This window comes from Chiloscyllium plagiosum, unplaced genomic scaffold (assembly GCF_037043375.1).
Source record: "Chiloscyllium plagiosum isolate Xiang-an unplaced genomic scaffold, Cpla_swu_hap1 HiC_scaffold_12, whole genome shotgun sequence".
In the NCBI taxonomy this organism is placed as follows: Eukaryota; Metazoa; Chordata; class Chondrichthyes; order Orectolobiformes; family Hemiscylliidae; genus Chiloscyllium; species Chiloscyllium plagiosum.
In genome coordinates, this window is record NW_028270150.1 from 78,330,507 (window position 1) to 78,350,035 (window position 19,529).

Sequence of the window (19,529 nt, forward strand, 5' to 3'; positions counted from 1 at the left end):
TGAGAGCAGTAACGTCATCGAGTGCTTTCCTGACACTTGTCAGGCTGTATCATTTACATAACTACCAGGGAACAGTTAGGGGGGTGGGTGGCGGGGAGGGGGGTTGGGGATCCTTTCAGTAAAGTAGTGTCACCATCAGAAGCACTGAGTGTGTGAGAGAAAGTGTGTGTGTGAGAGAGAGAGAGACAGAGAAAGAAGCTGAAGGCTTTCCAGCTGGAAGTATTTAGACTGTGCTTACCCAGTGGAGTATTTTATAAAGAGCTTAAAGAGAAAGATGCTGCAAAGTGCGTGGATAAGTCTGTTAGCTTTTGCAGAACTTGCTGTTAGTGGGAAAACAGAAAGCAACAGGTAAGAACAATGTTGTTAACAATGAAACAGAAACAAGAAATTAGGCAAGTGATTTTTATTTACTTCAAATTACACGGATTCGCTGATTCAAAGCAGAAAGTCTGTGTCAAACTAAAAGTGGCAGATGGATTAAAACTTTTTATTCAATGAGCAGTTGTGACTCTCTGAAGCAGTTTTCAATTTGCTCTGTAAAATTAGACACTATCAAATGTTAATAGGGTTCTATTCACTTCCATAAATGTTACTTTTAGATTGTCAGAGAAATAACAAAACTAGGATTGTCTGAACTATGTTACATTAAACTCTGTGTGCATTTGCCTCGAATGATTGGGAAAATGCTAAACCAGTAAGTTGGAGTTTAGTTTGGGCAAGAAAGAAAATTGTACCCAAAGAACACTTGGGATTTCTCTGGCAGGTCTGCCTTTATGCTTTCCCTAAAATACTTTGCATAACTATAAACATTAATCTTCTATAAACCAGCAGAGTCAAGTAGTGATATAGAAGATGACTATTTCTGTTCTTTTTCATCAAAGGTGCTCATCTTGTGCAGTCTTAATGACATAGTTGAAAATACATCTAACATCTATTTTAAAATAAGCATTTTCTAATACAGGTGTCTAGCCTCTTCTCCATCTGAATGAAAAAAAACTGAAAATTATTTTTAGAAACCTACTGAACAATTTAGTAGTTTTTTAACACCAGTCAATTGGTTTTTTGTAAATTAAACCTTATTTGCTATGAAAAGAATGCTTTTAATATGTGCCTGATTCAATACAATCAGCAAGAGCTCCCCATTTCATCATGGAGCAGTGACCTGCTTTGTGAGTAAGGACTGGTGTGGGAAAATACTGTCTACTGAAATAGGGTAAAAGATTGTCGAATGATGATCTGGATGGTTTTGGATATTGTTCACTTTGCCTTAAATTCCTCAACCTTTTGCACTGGGATCTGAATGCATGAAGTGATAGAAACAAGGGGAAAACACCAACTGACAGCAGTTTCTCACTTGCTATTACACAGATGTATTAAGTTTATGTATGCTATGCTGATTTTCTGTAAGATTAAGTTATTTCACACTCCTGATGTGAATGAATGTTATGGTGTTTTATGTGGCAACGGCTGAAGATATCAAATGAACTCTTTCCTGTTCCCGTGCATGGATAGTGTATGTAATTTGCTGTGTTGACCTTCATTTCAAGGGATCAGTGCCAATTCTCAACGTTTTCACAGCTGTCTGAACCATAGGCTGTAAGTAAAGTGATACTCTCCTGAGTTTTAATTAAGAGTAGACTAGTTGCACACAATCTCTGAATGAAACAGGAGAGCAAACACAGATCTCAGGTAAGAATGCAACAACATTTTCTGCTTGAGTTAAAGGAAGAAAGAATATTGTTATGGACCAAATCAAACCCTCTCAAAATAAATTAAGAAGATCGTCTAGATCCTAACTTTTTCTTATTTTTAAGTTACATGAAAGGCATTGCATTCCAGATGCAATTCGATTGGTCAAGCTACTCAAATTTAAACAAAACACATTTTATATTCACACGAGAGTTAAAGTACAGACAAAATAAAAATAATAGAATTGCCTTAACTGTAACTCTATCAAAATGCTTAACAAAATAATGTATATATTAACTTTTACCAATTAACTGTTCCAACGTAGTAACATCCTATAAATACACCCTTGGCAAAGGCAAATGCAGTAAAATAGATTGTCTCAAATGTAATTCTAGCAGCAAGAAGAAAACCCCAGGTTTTAGCTATATCAAAAAAGAGGAATACAAGCTTCCACATCCAAATTCAAGACCCCAGCAATTGCAGAAAGCTAAAACTAAAAATCCAGATTCTGTGGGATTTGAGCACCCCTTTAGGCTGCTTATATTGCTCCAACTATTAAAAAAAGACCAAGGCCTCAAAAGCTGTTTACTTTATTGGCTTTGTGCAGAGTGCTTGGTGCCTCTGTCTCAACCTTCATTCATAAAAGAAAAAAGACAAATACACCTCTTAAATATGTAGTATCATCATAATATAAAGCAGTCGATTTCTGATAAGTCTAAGTATGTACTTTTCAAAGTACATAAGAATGATCAATTATTTGAATTATTATATGCAAACAATGAATTGAATTGAATTTGCTTTATTGTCACATGCAGAAAAATGCAAGAAGAAGAATTACAGCAAAGCCTTTGTTTCAGATTTTTGTATAAAGTTGTAGTTAAGAGGGACAGCACATTCAACTTGGTCTTTGCAGTGAGGCAAGTGGATGCAAGGAAGGAAATAAAAATTGGGGAGCATGCCAACTTCAGGCTAGTTAACGATATAACCATGTGATAAATTATGAGGGCCATGAGGTCCCACTGCAGTGAAAAGCCGAGAATTGGAGATATGTGCAAAGGAGTAAGAGTGACAATGTGGGTGCATCATGAGGGAGGGGTGCCTCGTGAGGTTTTCAGTTAGCAAGTTTATTCATAGCATCTTGGACATCACTTTAAGACTACATTGAGAGCTCATTAAAATGGTTCAGGGATACCAAGAATTCCATTTGCACTATTCATTTCTGCTTATGAGACCAAAAATCAGATGGCTCTGATGTTACTTAAAGACAGCCAGCATCTCTTTAAAGGAAGTTGCACTCTGGTTTGCAAGCTGCATGGAATTGTTACAGATTCAACATGTGATTCGATGAAGTTCAGACAAGGTATGTAAGGTACATCTCCAATGCCATTTTGGAGATCGCTGTGTTGGCAGCGGTAAGGCTGTGGAGACAGATGTATCCTGGAAGCTATGTGTGTAAGGTGTCACACAGGAATGTACTGCACCAGGAACAAATGGACCCAGAGCAAAGCTGTTCCAGAATGGTTTCAACGTTGCCCAGGTATGTCCTCTACACATTAAGTAGGAGAAATTGAACTCGACTGTTTACAGAAAACCAAAGAGCTGCAGATGCTGGAAATCATAAACATAAACAGAAGTTACTGGGATAACTCAGCATGCCTGGCAACATCTGCAAGAAAGCAGCGTTAACATTTTGAGTTCAGTGACCTTTCTTCAGAACATATTACAGTTCCATCAGTCCACTTTCGATAACCAGTAAAGTGATGGAAGGGGTCATTAACAGTGCTTTCAAGTAATACTTGCTAAGCAATAATCTACTCACTGATGCTCAGTTTGGGTTCTGCCAGAGCCACTCAGCTTCTGACCTTGGTTTTAACATGAACAAAAGAGCTAAATTGTATTGGTGAGAAAACAACATTTGACTGACTGTGACATCAAGAAGTATTAGCAAAACTGGAGTCAGTGGGGATCAGGGGCATCTTAATGGATTGGCATCACACCAATCACAAAGGAAAATAGTTGCAGTCATTGGAAGTCAGTTATCTCAGTTCCAGGACATCAGTACAGGAGTTCCTCGGGATCCTAGACTGCACCATCTTCAGCTGCTTCATCAATGACCTTCCCTCCATTATAAGATCAGAAGTGGAGATATTCACCTATGTTCAGCATCATTCTCAACACCTCAGATACTGAAGCAGTCCACATCCACATGCAGGAAGACCTGGACATTATCCAGACTTAAAGTGGCAAGTGGTAAGTAACAATTGGGACCACACAACTGCCAGGCAATGAAAATCTCAAAAAAGAGCAAATCTCACCATCACCCTTTGACATTCAAAAGTTCGACCTTTACTGAATCCCCCACAAATTAATATCCTGGGGATTATCATTGACTAGAAACTGAACTGGACTTGTCACATAAATACTGTGGCTACAACAGCTACTCAGAAGCTAGGAATCTTGGTGCAGTCAATCTGTTATTTTCTTTTCACAGGCAGGCAATTTTTAATAATACAAGAAAAAGAAGAGAGAATGACAAATATAATGAAACTGGAAAGGCACTACCCAGCAATATAGATGTTGCCTCACAATTTCTGAAGTACAGAAAAATATAAAAGAAAGATGGAAAGCAAACATCTCACTGTCAGTGTAACAATATTCTGTCAGTAATTTAAGAAATAATAAAAACAGATAGTTAACAAAACAAATGACAGCCCATCAAACGTCTTCACACTTCGGTCAATAAAAGATTAAGAAGAATAAATTCCTTCGCTAATGTTGATAATGACCACAATGATCTGACAAAATGATTCTAATTTTGGAAGATCAATGTAAAGTTTGAGTCAACTTTATGTTACTCAAGATTGAGTTCACTTCATGTCAACAACTACCAAATGGAACAAATGATCAATTCATAGACGGATCTCAGTAAAAAAACAAAGGGTACAGAACTTGATTTCACTGGAGATAACTTTACTGAAAGCGTTATGGAACTAGTTATTGCTTCTACAGCTATTAACGCCTTCAGAATATCTCTTCTGAATAAACTCAAAGAAATACTATTGATGCTCTGCCCGAAGGAGTACAGAATTTCAAAGCAATTGTGGCAAGCCAGGAATATCTGGAACTGCTTGACACTGGAAAGCTATTGCTGCCATCAATAGCATCTGGAAAATATCCAAAACACATATGAGGGCCAGCTTACCTCACCCACTGAGACAGTGGCCAGCATTTCATATCATATACATGCTATGTTCCAGAAGAGCTCTTGCTGAGATATTTGTATCATCGATAGTCACAGGTGAGGTGCCAGAAGACTGGAGATTGGCAAACGTGGTGCCACTGTTTAAGAAGGGCGGTAAAGACAAGCCAGGGAACTATAGACTGGTGAGCCTGACCTCAGTGGTGGACAAGTTGTTGGAGGGAATCCTGAGGGACAGGATGTACATGTATTTGGAAAAGCAAGGACTGATTAGGGATAGTCAACATGGCTTTGTGCGTGGGAAATCATGTCTCACAAACTTGATTGATTTTTTTGAAGAAGTAACAAAGAGGATTGATGAGGGCAGAGCGGTAAATGTGATCTATATGGACTTCAGTAAGGCATTTGACAAGGTTCCCCATGGGAGACTGATTAGCAAGGTTAGATCTATTGGAATACAGGGAGAACTAGCCATTTCGATATAGAAATGGCTCAAAGGTAGAAGACAGAGGGTGGTGTTGGAGGGTTGTTTTTCACACTGGAGACCTGTGACCAGTGGAGTGTCACAAGGGTTGGTGCTGGGTCCTCTATTTTATGTCATTCACATAAATGATTTGAATGCAAGCATAAGAGGTACAGTCAGTAAGTTTGCAGATGACACCAAAATTGGAGGTGTAGTGGACAGCGAAGAGGGTTACCTCAGATTACAACTGGATCTTGACCAGATGGGCCAATGGGCTGAGAAGTGGCAGATGGAGTTTAATTCAGATAAGTGCGAGGTGCTGCATTTTGGGAAAGGAAATCTTAGCAGGACTTATACACTTAATGGTAAGGTCTTAGGGAGTGTCGCTGAACAAAGAGAGCATGGAGTGCAGGTTCATAGCTCCTTGAAAGTGGAGTCACAAGTAGATAGGATAGTGAAGAAGGCGTTTGGTATGCTTCCCTTTATTGGTAGAGTATTGAGTACAAGAGTTGGGAGGTCATGTTGTGGCTGTACAGGACATTGGTTAGGCCACTGTTGGAATATTGCATGCAATTCTGGTCTCCTTCCTATCGGAAAGATGTTGTGAAACTTGAAAAGGTTCAGAAAAGATTTACAAGGATGTGGCAAGGGTTGGAGGATCTGAGCTACAGGGAGAGTCTGAACAGACTGGGACTGTTTTCCTGGAGCGTCGGAGGCTGAGGGGTGACCTAATAGAGGTTTACAAAATTATGAGGGGCATGGATAGGATAAATAGACAAAGTGGTAAAAACAATGACTGCAGATGCTGGAAACCAGATTCTACCCTGGGGTCAGGGAGTCCATAACTAGAGGGCATAGGTTTAGAGTGAGAGGGGAAAGATATAAAAGAGACCTAAGGGGCAACGTTTTCACGCAGTGGGTGGTACGTGTATGGAATAATCTGCCGGAGGAAGTGGTGGAGGCTGGTACAATTGCAACATTTAAGAGGCATTTGGATGGGTATATGAATAGGAAGGGTTTGGAGGCATATGGGCCGGGTGCTTGCAGGTGGGACTAGATTGCGTTGGGATATCTGGTCGGCATGGACGGGTTGGACCGAAGGGTCTGTTTCCATGCTGTACATCTCTATGACTGTATGACTCTAAGAGCGTCTTGGGCTAAATTGTGTAGAATGCCTAACACCGCAGCAGGATGTGAAGGAGAGCTGACCAAGGAACAGTGCTAGGGATTGACAAAGATCTGATTCCTGATGTAGGACTTTTGCCCGAAACATCGACTTTCCTGGTCTTCAGATGCTGCCTGACCTGCTGTGCTTTTCCAGCAAAGATCTGTCCATGTCACACACACACAATAACAAAAATCCACGAGGTAGCCACAGTATTGCCACTCACTCGCCCCAATCAAACAGTACAGTTAGTCAACTTGACACATGATATCGATGCCAAAAGAAAAGTTGAAGCTTTTATCTCCATTCAAGTGATAGATCCCAAAAGGAATGCGCAACATGCACCAAATAACAAAATTGACACTGGCGCAAGTGACCGGAGTGAGTGAGGGTGAGTGGAAAGATGATGTGTATAATACTGTTACAAGTGCAGGTTTCATTCCTTTACGCATCTTATGCAAGATACATTTAGAAACTGGCACTATGTAGTGAATCCACTCAAGTTAAGTTCACTGTGTGCAATGGGTCTGAAATCACACATATTACATTACCTGTCTTAAACATCAATACAAAATCTTGGAATGGACATCTGAAACCTTTGAAACTGTTGCTGAAACTAATTCTATTCTATTTTTGTTCTATATGGGTCACCATATTATCACCATCTATAAGATGACAAATTAATCAATTGTGACACCAAAGATTGCAAATCGCAACAATGAGTTTAACCATCATCTGACTAACAATGTCAGCTGACATTAATGACGATGCAATGTTACATCTGAAAGATGATGACCAAGCAAGTATCAGTTTTCCACATAAGTGCAGCTTTCAAATTCAGGAAAAGCTCTATCCAGAATTGAGATCTATGGTACAAAGCAGCACTGTCTGGAGTGTTGTACTGAATGCTGCAGTCCCTTTACTTGCATTTGGAAGAAAAATGACACTATTTATGTGTGATTAGATCCAAGACAAATGAACAATGTAGTAAAAAGTCATCCAAACACAATTTCTACTGTGGAAGAGCTTAATCCAACATTTTCAAGTACTAAATCATTTTCCAAGCTTAATACAAAGAATGAATATGGGTCACACAGCTTGTTCTGGAGTCATGGGAAATATCAACATTTAGAACAGCTTTCAGTGAATATTGTGTCCTCAGATTAGCGACTGGATTATCCGTTGGCCAGGCCATAGTCAAACAACTAAGGAAGCTATCAAGCAGATGACAGTACAATTCTCTGAAGACCTAACTATGAGCATGATACAAATTCCCACCAGCTCACAGCAGTGGAATGGAAACATGGGGCAGAATCTTCTTACAGAGGTCTGAATGATGTGGGCTATGGCAGGATTTGTGGCAAAATTTGACAAGAAGCTCAACAAGACCTTTTTTGACATTGCAATTGTTTCATTCCAATTCCTATGCTGTGACGAGTCTCTCATCAGGCAATGGCAACTTGGCAAATAAAATTGATTGTCACTTGTTAAATTCCTTATTAATGCTGCAACTTGTCTCATTAGTTTTCTGCTTCCTATCCTACCAAGCAAGCCAGAAATCGAGAACTCTCGACATGGACGTCATAGCAGGCACCCTATGGTTTCAGCTCACGGTTGACTGAGAATATTGCCCAGGTTGGACATCGGGCACCAACTTCTCAAGGCATGCTCTGTGGCACTACCCACACAACCTCCACAGACATTAGTATATGACTTGTATCAGTCTTTACGAACTCTCATTGTACATTGTGATGCTGCAGCAAGGACACTGTGATCAGGGACACCTACCCAGCTCATAGACTGGACCAGGCTGTAGCTCCGGCCAGTTCACTTGCTGTCATAGCACAAACTCACTCTAAGCCTAGCTGGATGCTCATGGCATCTCTGCCTTGCCTTGTTTTTTCATGCCAGTGATACCAGGCTCACCGTGCTGTTACATTGCTGTGTCATTTAGTTCAGACAAAATGGACAGGGTCAGTCAGTCATTCAGGGCAATCCCATTCAGTATCCTTTCTCATAAGGGCAGATGCCCAAATGTCAGGCAGCTTACCACCCATTTGGGTCTCTTTCTGCCCTCTTGTGGTCTACTTTCTTCCTGGAATGAGAGAAAGGCAGCTGTAAAGAGAGATGGAAGTGGCAAAGTTGTAACTTTTAATAGGTAAAAGCCAGTTAGTAGGCAGTGCAGATGGATAGTGGTGTCAGGGGTTGGCGTGAGTGATGACATAAAATGATAGTGTATAAGCCTTGGTGCAAAGTGGGTATAGTAACAGAGAAAGCAGAGAGAAGATGGTGGCACCTATGCTGAAGTTAAGAAATTCATACATTGTTATGCATTCCTTCAGATGGCTGAGACTGCACAGACATGGGAGAATCAGCCTCAGACGAGGAGTAGTCTGGTGGCCCTCACTGCTGGTCCTAGGGAAGAGGATATCCTGCCTGTCCACATCCCATCCAGCAAGATCTCCAGCAAAGCTGGGCACCACATTTCCCTCATCTGCCATAGAATCGTAGAATCCCAACAGTGTGGAAGCAGGCCATTTGGCCCATCGAGTCCACACCAACCCTCTGAAGAGCATCTCATAGAGCCCCACCCTGTCCCTGTAACCCCACATTTCCCATGGCTAATCCACCTAACCTGCACATCTTTGGACTGTGGGAAACCCATGCAGACACGGGGAGAATGTGCAAACTCGACACAGGCAGTTGCCCGGGTGTGGAATCAAACCTGGATCCCTGCCGCCGTGAGGCAGCACCAGTGAGCCACTGTGCTGCCATCTCCAAGTCAAATGTCAGAAACAGCATAGCTTCTAATTCATAGAGATTTGTATCATTAAGACAATTATTTGATGGAATGCAACATACCAACATAAAGATACCTGGCTTACCCTCAATCGTTCTCTCCAGATAATGGAGTCAGTGTGTCGTCTTCAGTCAGTTAGTTATGTAATATCGTGTAATAACAGTAAACGGTAAACCAGAGGATGTGTTCAGTCTGTGATATTGTTGCTGAATAAGTAGTTTATGTAAATACCTTGTGGAATTTGTTAAGACATGAAGTATGTGAGATTAAAAATGCAGATTTATTTGAGGGCAAGGTAGATAAAGACAAGGGAGAAATGATTAGAGGATATACTGTGAGATTCGTTGAAATAAGATAGGATATGGTTGGTGTAGAGCATAGACTTTGGCATATACTACACATTTTGGGTTGAATAGCCCATTTCAGTTCTGTGAATAGTCTGTACGTTGAGATAATTTAACTTTCTTTTGCAAAATTAAAATTAAAACTAGGATTAATAAATCTTGCCAATCTTTTGAGGCAGCTGACATTGCACCTATTATCAAAATGTTCTTGGCATGCTGTGTGTACAAGTAACATAACACCAGTCCTGGAGGTTAGTTAAATTGTGTCTCAGTGCCAGTATTTCAGTAAGTCATGAAGGGTCTGCACATTGAGGTTACTTTCCACTGTGTGGTATGGTACTATTACTGTACTAAATGGTAATTTCAAACAGATCTAGCATCACAAGAATGAACATCCTGAGATGCCGTGGGCCATCAGAATCAGCAAAAGTTTACTTTAACATAATCTACAATCTCATGGGCTAGCACATCCCCCTTTCTACCTTTACCATCAAGCCAGGGGATCAACCCCAATTGAATGAACAGTGCAGGAGGAAATGCCAGGAGCAGCATCAGGCATACCTAAAAATGAATAGCTTTCTAAGCCATTTAAGAAGGCAATGCAGAATCAGTCACATTGCTGTTGGTTTGGAGTTACAATTAGGCCAGACCAGTAATGATGGCAGATTTCCGTCCCTAAAAGACATTAAAGTTTTTACAACAGTGACAGATTCATTGCCCTGATTGCTGAGACTAGCTGCCAATTCAAAATATTATTAATTAAGTTCACTTCTACCAGATGCCATAGTAGGATTTGAATCCAAGTCCCCAGATCATTAGCTGGGACCTATGAATAATTAGTCCAGTGACAATACCACTATGCCACACTTTCCTCAAATTATTCTGCTCTTGGCTTCTGTCCTTAGATTCCTAAAATAAGTGATTGGCCATGGCTGGATTGGGTGCTTCTGCTCTCCTATCAGCCAACCATGACATTGTTCCAATTGAGGCATCCTCTACTGTGTGTGAATAAATGTACTAATGGCTACTCATTAGAGAGTGTGTGTTGACAGGCATAATGAGAGTTGAGCATCACTGACTATCTAGATACTAAGGAATGAAATTCATTTCAGTTTGCGAAGTTGATAAGGTCTTTTTGGCCATAAGATTGGTACCAAGGGCAGAATGGGAGCTTCCAGTCACTCTGAAGAAGTTAATGGTTCTCTCTGTGTGTTTTGGTGGGTCTGTGTACAAATGAATAAACTCAGGGATAACCAGGTTATCTTTGAACTGTCTAAAACAGTAATAAATGGTGTTATAGAGACAGTCTGCAAGTATCTCCAAGCTTTGTTCTAATATCACCTTCACACTCACAGAAAAGGCTGTATCTTCAGATGTATGTACCCACAATGGGGTTCCAAAGCTGGAATATTTCTGTTATGGCAGTAGGTGGAAACAACATCTTCTTGGGCATTGCTTATAGTTCAAATACAAATTGGATCTTTATTATATGTGAACACTGTGGTGTGGTTATCTGTGGGTCAAGGGTTCCCTCTGTATTAGCTGCTTCATTCGCCCAACCTCCACCCTCTCCTTCTGCAAGTTTTCATCCCTCTCTTCCAGTAAAGGAATCCTCAGAGGGAAATGTGCTACTTTATTACAAAAGGGTCCCTTTAAACAAGCAGCAAGTTTCACAATGTATCTTTGAAGCCAACAATTTCTGAATACTTAAAGTGCTAGAAGCTACCCTGCCAAAAGCAATACTGCTGAATAGCACTGTTGTGTGATTTCTAACTTTTGGAATCAAAAACACATTTCCTAAATTAGCAGATGACATTAAAATCAGGAGGACAGTCAATACTGAGAAGAACTGCAACAAATTATTTCTAAACTTGCAGAATGGGCAAATTGGCAAATGAAGTGCGGATTTATGTGAGGCAGAAAAATTTGATAAGAAGCATAAGGAGGTCACCTATTACTTGGAAGATGCAAGAATGGGTAGGATAAAGGAACAAAGAGATCTTGAATTACAATTGCACCAATTAGTAAAAGTTGTGCCACAGGTTAGCAAGGCTATAAACAAAACAAACCAAGCTCTAGGTATTATTTCTAGAGGTATGGTATAAAAATGTATGCTAAATGTGTACTGAAATGCAGTTGTACTTCCCTTAGAGAACGGCATACATTTCTGATTGCTGTGTTACAACATGGGTTTAGAGAGGGTGCAGAGAAGATTTACAAGGACGATATACTTGGGTTTACATATGAAGAATAGCTTACAGGTTGGGACTCCTCACTTGGAAAAGGAAGGCTGAGGGCCAGCGATCCATAAATTTATGAAAGTTTTTGATAGCTTGGATACAGAGAGAATGTTTCCTTTTATGAGGAGGAGCACGACTTGATGCCATCACTGTAAGGTCATCACGAAAAAAGCCAGTAGGAAATTCAGAAGAAACGTTGCCACACATTGAGGGGTGAAAATGTGGGACTTGCTTGAGGTTGAAGCAGTTACCTGAAGGATTTAATGGGAAGCCAGAAAGGCATTTGAAAGGGAAGGGAAAGATGGTTACCATGGCAAATTCAGATGAGAAAAGATAAGAGGAGCCTTGAGTCAAGCATGAAAACCAACATGAACTAACTGAGCTAAATGGGTTTTGTGCCGCGTTTTTGATGTACTCTGTATGTAAATGTCACTGGTTCCCTATGGGAGGTGTGAGTAGATTGAGATCTCAGTTTTTCTGAGGATTAAGCTCTCAGCAACTGTCTGCTTCATCAGGCCATCCCTTCCAGTGTACAGATCAGGACTGCAGTAGGGTTATGGGAGGGAACTACTAGGATCATTTTCCAGATCAGAGCGCCTCTCTCATTTAGTTTGCCAGGTTGCCTCATTCCCACATGAAATTGGTATTATTTATGTGGAAAAGAGTTGGACAAAAAGACTAGTACTTCTTCTGCTCAATCTGTGCAGCCCACATCTGTGCATAATGTGCACCAGTCCAGCTCCCTTGAATCACAATGCCACTGTAGAAAATAGCAGTCATAAGGCCTTAAGTGCAATGTGATCCTGCAATTTCAGATACCCAGGAGGAGTCACAGCACGGTCACATGGTCATGGGTCAAAGTGATGTACATGAGGATTAAAGGAGGCTCACATTTACTCATGTTCTGCTGCTGATACTGATGATTCGGATTCAGCTTTCAAGCAGTCTGAGGAAAAAAAAGGCAGATCACAACTCTCAAGAGCTGGTGATGATATATCTGTGTTTTTCGCCTGCAGTTTTCGAGAGCAAAGGCGTACTGCAATTCAACCTGGACTTTGTCGTTATGGATCCCAGCTTGATTGCTGCTATGGATGGAAAAGGAATTACAAGGGCCAGTGCGAAGGTACAAGAGCAGCATTTCTGACAATTTAAAGCACAGTTTAATCCAGACCTCAACATACTGTGACATGAACTAATTTGTTGGTCAGCAGAGTGAAAGAAAGCAAGCAATGCATATAGTTAAAGGTAAAATCGCTATAGTCCCAGAAGAGCATAGGACTGCTCTCTCATCAAAGGGAAGTGTAACCTGAGGGTCACCATGCCTCAGGAGATGGGAGAGGTTGAGAAGGTGGGGCCTTCAATGTAACCTCAGCCAGAGCAGTGTTTGAACTTGTAATGTTGGCACCACAGCAAGTGAAATGCTATAAATGTAACCTTTGGTGCCATATTGGCAGGTGTGGTTGACATCTTGTGTATACCAAGGGCGCCACAAGCAGCTACTTGAATTTTTATACTTCCTTAAATGTTAAAAAGTGCTCCAAAGTGCTTCACAGAGGAATGGATGAATTAACAATCAAACTGAAGAACCATTATTTGGAGGAGTAACTAAGGAAAGTCTTTTAGGCATAGAGAAAGATGAAGAGATGAAGAGATTAATGGAGGGAATTATAGAGAGTTGGATCTAGATAGGTAAGACACGACATTCTTGGTTGAGGTGAGGAGACTGCAAGGGACAGGAGTAAGGAGAACAGACAACTTAGATTAGATTAGATTCCCTACAGTGTGGAAACAGCCCCTTCAGCCCAACAGGTCCACACTGACCCTCCAAAGAGTAACCCACCCAAACCCCTTTGGCCTCTGACTAATGCACCTAATTGACAATTTAAGCACGGCCAATTCACCCGACCTGCACATCTTTGGACTGTGGGAGGAAACCGGAGCACCCGGAGGAAACCCACGAGGAGAATATGTAAACTCCACACAGACAGTCACCTGAGGTTGGGATTGAACCTGGGACCCTGATGCTGTGAGGCAACAATGCTAACCACTGAGTCACCATGCCACCCCTAATTTAGGCTTAATTATGTGGCTAGTGGAAGTCCTGGCAATGGAAAGATGTCAGCCCATTGCAACAGTTAAATGCAAGGATGAGAAATTTCAATTTGTTGCATTGGTGGACCAGGAAGCAACATGGGTGGGCAAGATTATGGCTAGTGAATGAGCAGAACTTGACATGGGTTTGAATGCCAGCTGGGCAAAAGTGAGGACTGTAGATGCTGGAGATCAGAGTCAAGATTAGAGCGGTGCTGGAAAAGCACAGCAGGTTAGGCAGCATCCGAGGAGCAGGAAAATCGACGTTTCAGGCAAAAGCCCTTCATCCTGATGAAGAGCTCCTGCCCAAAACATCGATTTTCCTGCTCCTCGGATGCTGCCTAACCTGCTGTGCTTTTCCAGCACCGCTCTAATTTTGACTTAGAATGCCAGCAACAGAATTTTGAATAAGTTGAAGTTTATGGAAATTAGACAATGGAAGCCTGGAAAAGAAAAAGTAATAGTAGCTCAATACCATGGTCAATTACCAAAGGAAGATAAATATTGGTCAAGCCAGTGCCAGCCATGAATGACTTTTTGAAAAAGGTAAATCTGGGGGCTTCGGGGCTGAGTAAGGTGATGTTATGGTAATAGAAAAAGGCTGTGTCTGTGATAAAGAGGATAATGCAGCAGAAACTGGGTTAGGGTCGACCAACTGCACAGATGTTGCAGACTGGCTACTTCATCCTGGGCCTATGGCCCTGGAGAATGGGGAAATAGAGAGCTGGTTAATGAGCGGTGGACGTCAATGATGATAGCTCAAACAGCAAAATGAGACGAGTGCTTAGTTAAACTGCTTTGATTTGTTGGTTGAAGCATTTTGTTTGGCCAGGAAATCTACCTGCTCATTTCTAAACAGAAATCTGTAGATCTTTTCAGGCAGACAGATAGGACCTTGGTTTAACACGTGGCCTGGAAGCCACCTCCTCCAAAAACAAAGCTCCCTTCATGGAGCAATGACCTGCTTCTGCTTGGTTGGCTTCACCTCAAAACCTTCTGATTCTAGTGATAGTCACAGATGTTACCCACTTAACAATGCAAGGAAGACAGACAGATGCTTAACTCCATTGAAGTCACCCTTAACAATCACCTGTGTGGTGGATAAACAAAAGCCCCTGTAAAGGCAGCATGAATTCCTTTATTATTATAGTTTGTCAGTACAATGGAAAGTGCCTCCATTGCACAAGTTTTGGTTGCACTTATTGGCACTAATGAGGCATAAAATGTCTCTAAATATACGTTGTCATCGCCCTGCGAGTCGGAACTAGAGATGTAAAAGCTCACTGGCAGATAGAAAGCAGAAGCTGAACAATAATAGTAATTGGGAAACCTTGTGGAGCTTTTGTCCTTGAAGTCTGATTACAATTCCCAGTTCACCAGTCTGGGGAGGGTGTGGGGGGGGGGGTGTCGGTGTGGAGGGGGGGGTGGAAAGGCTTGTGGGAACCTGTCTGTGCAAACAGACTGCAGGAAGTGTGCACACCTGCTTTGCCAATGGATTGAAGTAGCTGTCGAAAAGGGCTGATGAAAGCTGCTGCACAGGTCGTAATTTTGTGTCTAGAATGACTTTCCCACCGACTTGGATTCAAGTCTTTGCTGCATTAGAATGTACATTTGGCACCAGTCACACCAAACAATCCGTGTCACAGACAAGCGAGAGCACAACAGCTGTGTGTCTGCTTCAGTCAGTCTGAACGATTTACCTCGTGTCAAATCAAATCATGACTTAGACGATTATTCCAGAGATACCAATAAGAATTGCCGTTCATTTCTGAATGTGCAGCATGTCTGAATGTGCAGCATTTTTTCCTTAATAACATTGATGCTGCTACTCCTTGCCAAATATATTGAGAGCCATGAATGACATTATGTCAGGTGATCGATGGTTTGGGGAAGTTATACAGTTCTGAGGCCAAACTTTCTTCCAACAGATGGATTTGTATTTAGGATTATACAGGGAACAGAGCCAAATAGTCTTGGGGCTGTATGGGACATATGGCTGCCTGTTGGGATGTTTCCATCTTCACTCCAGAATGATTTTAAGACACAAAGCTCCAAACAATCATCACCTCTATCAATAAGTAATATGTGACAAGACTGATTTGGTCACTTATCTTCTCCCCCCTTGCGAGTACACGGTGGACAATTCATAGAATCGTAGAATAACTACAGTACTGAAGGAAGCCATTCGACACTTCAAAGAGCATTTCATCCAGACCCAGGCCCACCCCCTATCCCATCTCAGTTATCCCGCATTTTCCACGGCTAACCCCCCCTAGCCTGCACATCTTTGAGCAATTGAATGTGGCCAATCCACCTAACCTATAATCTTTGATCTGTGGGAGGAAACTGGAGTACCCGGAGAAATTCCTGCAGACACGGGAAAACTTGCAAATTTCACATAAACAGTTGCCCAAGGGTGATATTGAACCCAAGTCCCTGCTGCAGTGATGCAGCGGTGCTAACAACTGAGAAATCATGCTGCCCTATTCAGTTTAAAGTGTTTGTTACTTCCCATTTCGAGCCCCAATTTCATTCACTCTGTCCAGCCAGAAGGTGCTGAGGTCAGAACCCATTCTGTCATTCATGGCCTTGGGAAAGGGATGATCAATATAACAGGCCTGAGGGAACAGGAATTTGGGGGGATCCTGAAGTTTCAGGTAGCCACCCAAAATTCGAGCATCATCAAATATGTCCAGCCTTTAATCTGAATAAGCCATGGACCTCACGACCAGAAATGAAGACTCCTGAGGGGAAACCCACATAATTTTATCTGCCCGTGAACAACGTAGGCTCAGATACCTGAACGACCTGCGGGAGAATCTATAAGGCCTACCAAGACTTCAGATTCAATTCGCTGCATTCTCAACTAAGTTCCTGCACGAGATGAGATTCTCACTGGGCAGCAGCAAGATCCCTATTAATGGGATTATTGCTTGTTAATAGCCTCTAAGTGAAAATCTTGTTGTTGTACCACCCGTCATGAAGAAACTAGACACCAAGTGTTCCCAACATGATGGTCAAAGCAGGTACCTGGCAATCTTGCAAATTGTCCAGATTACAGAGGAGGAAGTGCTGGATGTCTTGAAATGCATAAAAGTGGATAAATCCCCAGGAACTGATCAGGTGTACCCGAGAACTCTGTGGGAAGCTGGAGAAGTGATTGCTGGGCACCTTGCTGAGATATTTGTATCATCCATAGTCACAGGTGAGGTGTCGTAAGACTGGGGGTTGGTTAATGTGGTGCCGCTGTTTAAGAAGGGTGGTAAAGACAAACCAGGGAACTATAGACCAGTGAGCCTGATGTCAGTGCTGGGCAAGTTGTTGGAGGGAATCCTGAGGGACAGGATGTACATGTATTTGGAAAGGCAAGGACTAATTAGGGATAGTCAACATGGTTTTGTGTGTGGGAAATCATGTCTCACAAACTTGATCGAGTTTTTTGAGGAAGTAATAAAGAGGATTGATGAGGGCAGAGCAGTAGATGTGATCTATATGGACTTCAGTAAGTCATTCGACAAGGTTCCCCATGGGAGACTGATTAGCAAGGTTACATCTCATGGAATACAGGGAGAACTAGCCATTTGGATACAGAACACGCTCAAAGATAGAAGACAGAGGGTGGTGGTGGAGGGTTGTTTTTCAGACTGGAGGCCTGTGACCAGTGGAGTGCCACAAGGATCGGTGATGGGTCCTCTACCTTATGTCATTTACATAAATGATTTGGATGCGAGCATAAGAGGTACAGTTAGTAAGTTTGCAGATGACACCAAAATTGGAGGTGTAGTGGACAGCAAAGAGGATTACCTCAGACTACGACAGGATCTTGACAAGATGGGCCAATGGGCTGAGAAGTGGCAGATGGAGTTTAATTCAGATAAATGAGAGGTGCTGCATTTTGGGACAGCAAATCTTAGCAGGACTTATACACTTAATGGTAAGGTCCTGGGGGTGTTGCTGAACAAAGAGATTTTGGAGTGCAGTTTATAGCTACTTGAAAGTGGAGTCGCGGATAGATAGGATAGTGAAGAAGGTGTTTGGTATGCTTTCCTTTATTGGTCAGAGTATTTAGTACAGGAGTGGAGAGACCATGTTGTGGCTGTACAGGACATTGTTTAGGCACTGTTGGAATATTGCATGCAATTCTGGTCTCCTTCCTATCGGAAAATGTTGTGAAACTTGAAAGGGTTCAGAAAAGATTTACAAGGATGTTTCCAGGGTTGGAGGATTTGAGCTACAGGGAGAGGCTGAACAGACTGGGGCTGTTTTCCCTGGAGCATCGGAGGCTGAGGGATGACCTAATAGAGGTTTACAAAATTATGAGGGGCATGGATTGGGTAAATAGACAAAGTCTTTTCCCTGGGGTCAGGGAGCCCATAACTAGAGGGCATCGGTTTAGGGTGAGAGGGGAAAGATATAAAAGAGACCTAAGGGGCAACTATTTCACGCAAAGGGTAGTATGTGTATGGAATGAGCTGCCAGAGGATGTAGTGGAGGCTGGTACAATTGCAACATTTAAGAGGCATTTGGATGGATATATGAATAGGAAGGGTTTGGAGGGATATGGGCCGGGTGCTGGCAGGTGGGACTAGGTTGGGTTGGAATATCTGGTCGGCATGGACAGATTGGACTGAAGGGTCTGTGGTCATGCTGTACATCTTCATGTCTCTATAACTCCAGCTCTCCATTTGACCATCCCAACCTCCACCTTGGATACTTGGCACCTACATCTCAGGGCATGCTCTATGGGCAGTGACTTCAGCACCACACATCAGTGGATCTTAGTATCGGACACTTGCTCGCCTCTCCGCATCCTCATCCCAGTACTATGATATGCTTACAGTGCACTCTATGCATCAAGCTGCAACTTGAGCTACACCAGTCACTTTCCTAGCAATGCTGCTACAAAGATAGTTTGTGCATTGGATCAGAAACCCAGCTCACAAATTTTGTCTCAGAACTGTTCACTTACTCTCTTCTCACTCACTCAATTTGAGCCTTACAACATCGCTACCTCACCTTGCCTAGCCCTTTCGTGTTTTTCTTCCTCAGCCAAAGGTACCAGGCTCGTAGAACTCCTGTCTTGCCTTGCCATTCAACACAGACATAAAGCCAGGAAACTTATGTCCATCAGCAGTCCTCAGTCAAATCAAGGGAGCCAATCTTCAGTTAGGAGGCCCTCACTCAGTAAACCAAAGGCAGCTTCTGATACGAGTCTCCAGGAGCTCGAGCATGCTCATTCAGCTGCTCCAGGTGCTCAGGATCTGGATGCTCTCCTTTTAAGGGGTGAGAAGCCAAATGTCGGGTACACTACCATAGTCTTAACTCTTCCTGCTGATTGTGAGCTGTTTTCCTCTGGAAGGTGAGAGAGCAAGGTGTTAAGGAAGATATTGAGCTGGTGCAACAGGGAGAAAGTGGAGAATTATCCTGAGCAAATAAGAAGGCAGTGCAGAAGCCATGCAAGGTTAGTTGGCTGAGGACCTGGGGTGGGTGAGAGTGACTGAGGGATGTTGCAATCAATAGTGAAAGAGGTATAACTCA

General features: G+C 42.2%; 1 protein-coding gene across 1 annotated transcript in view; it reads left to right on the plus strand.

Moving 5' to 3' along the window:
• Positions 1–212: 212 nt before the first annotated feature.
• Positions 213–19,529, plus strand: part of egfl6 (EGF-like-domain, multiple 6) — an 84,300-nt gene continuing 64,983 nt past the window's right edge. The window contains exons 1-2 of the mRNA XM_043700595.2: positions 213–348; positions 12,917–13,023. Of these exons, the coding sequence (XP_043556530.1) occupies positions 275–348; positions 12,917–13,023 (181 nt within the window). The 5' untranslated portion in view covers positions 213–274. The remainder of the gene's footprint in view (positions 349–12,916; positions 13,024–19,529) is intronic.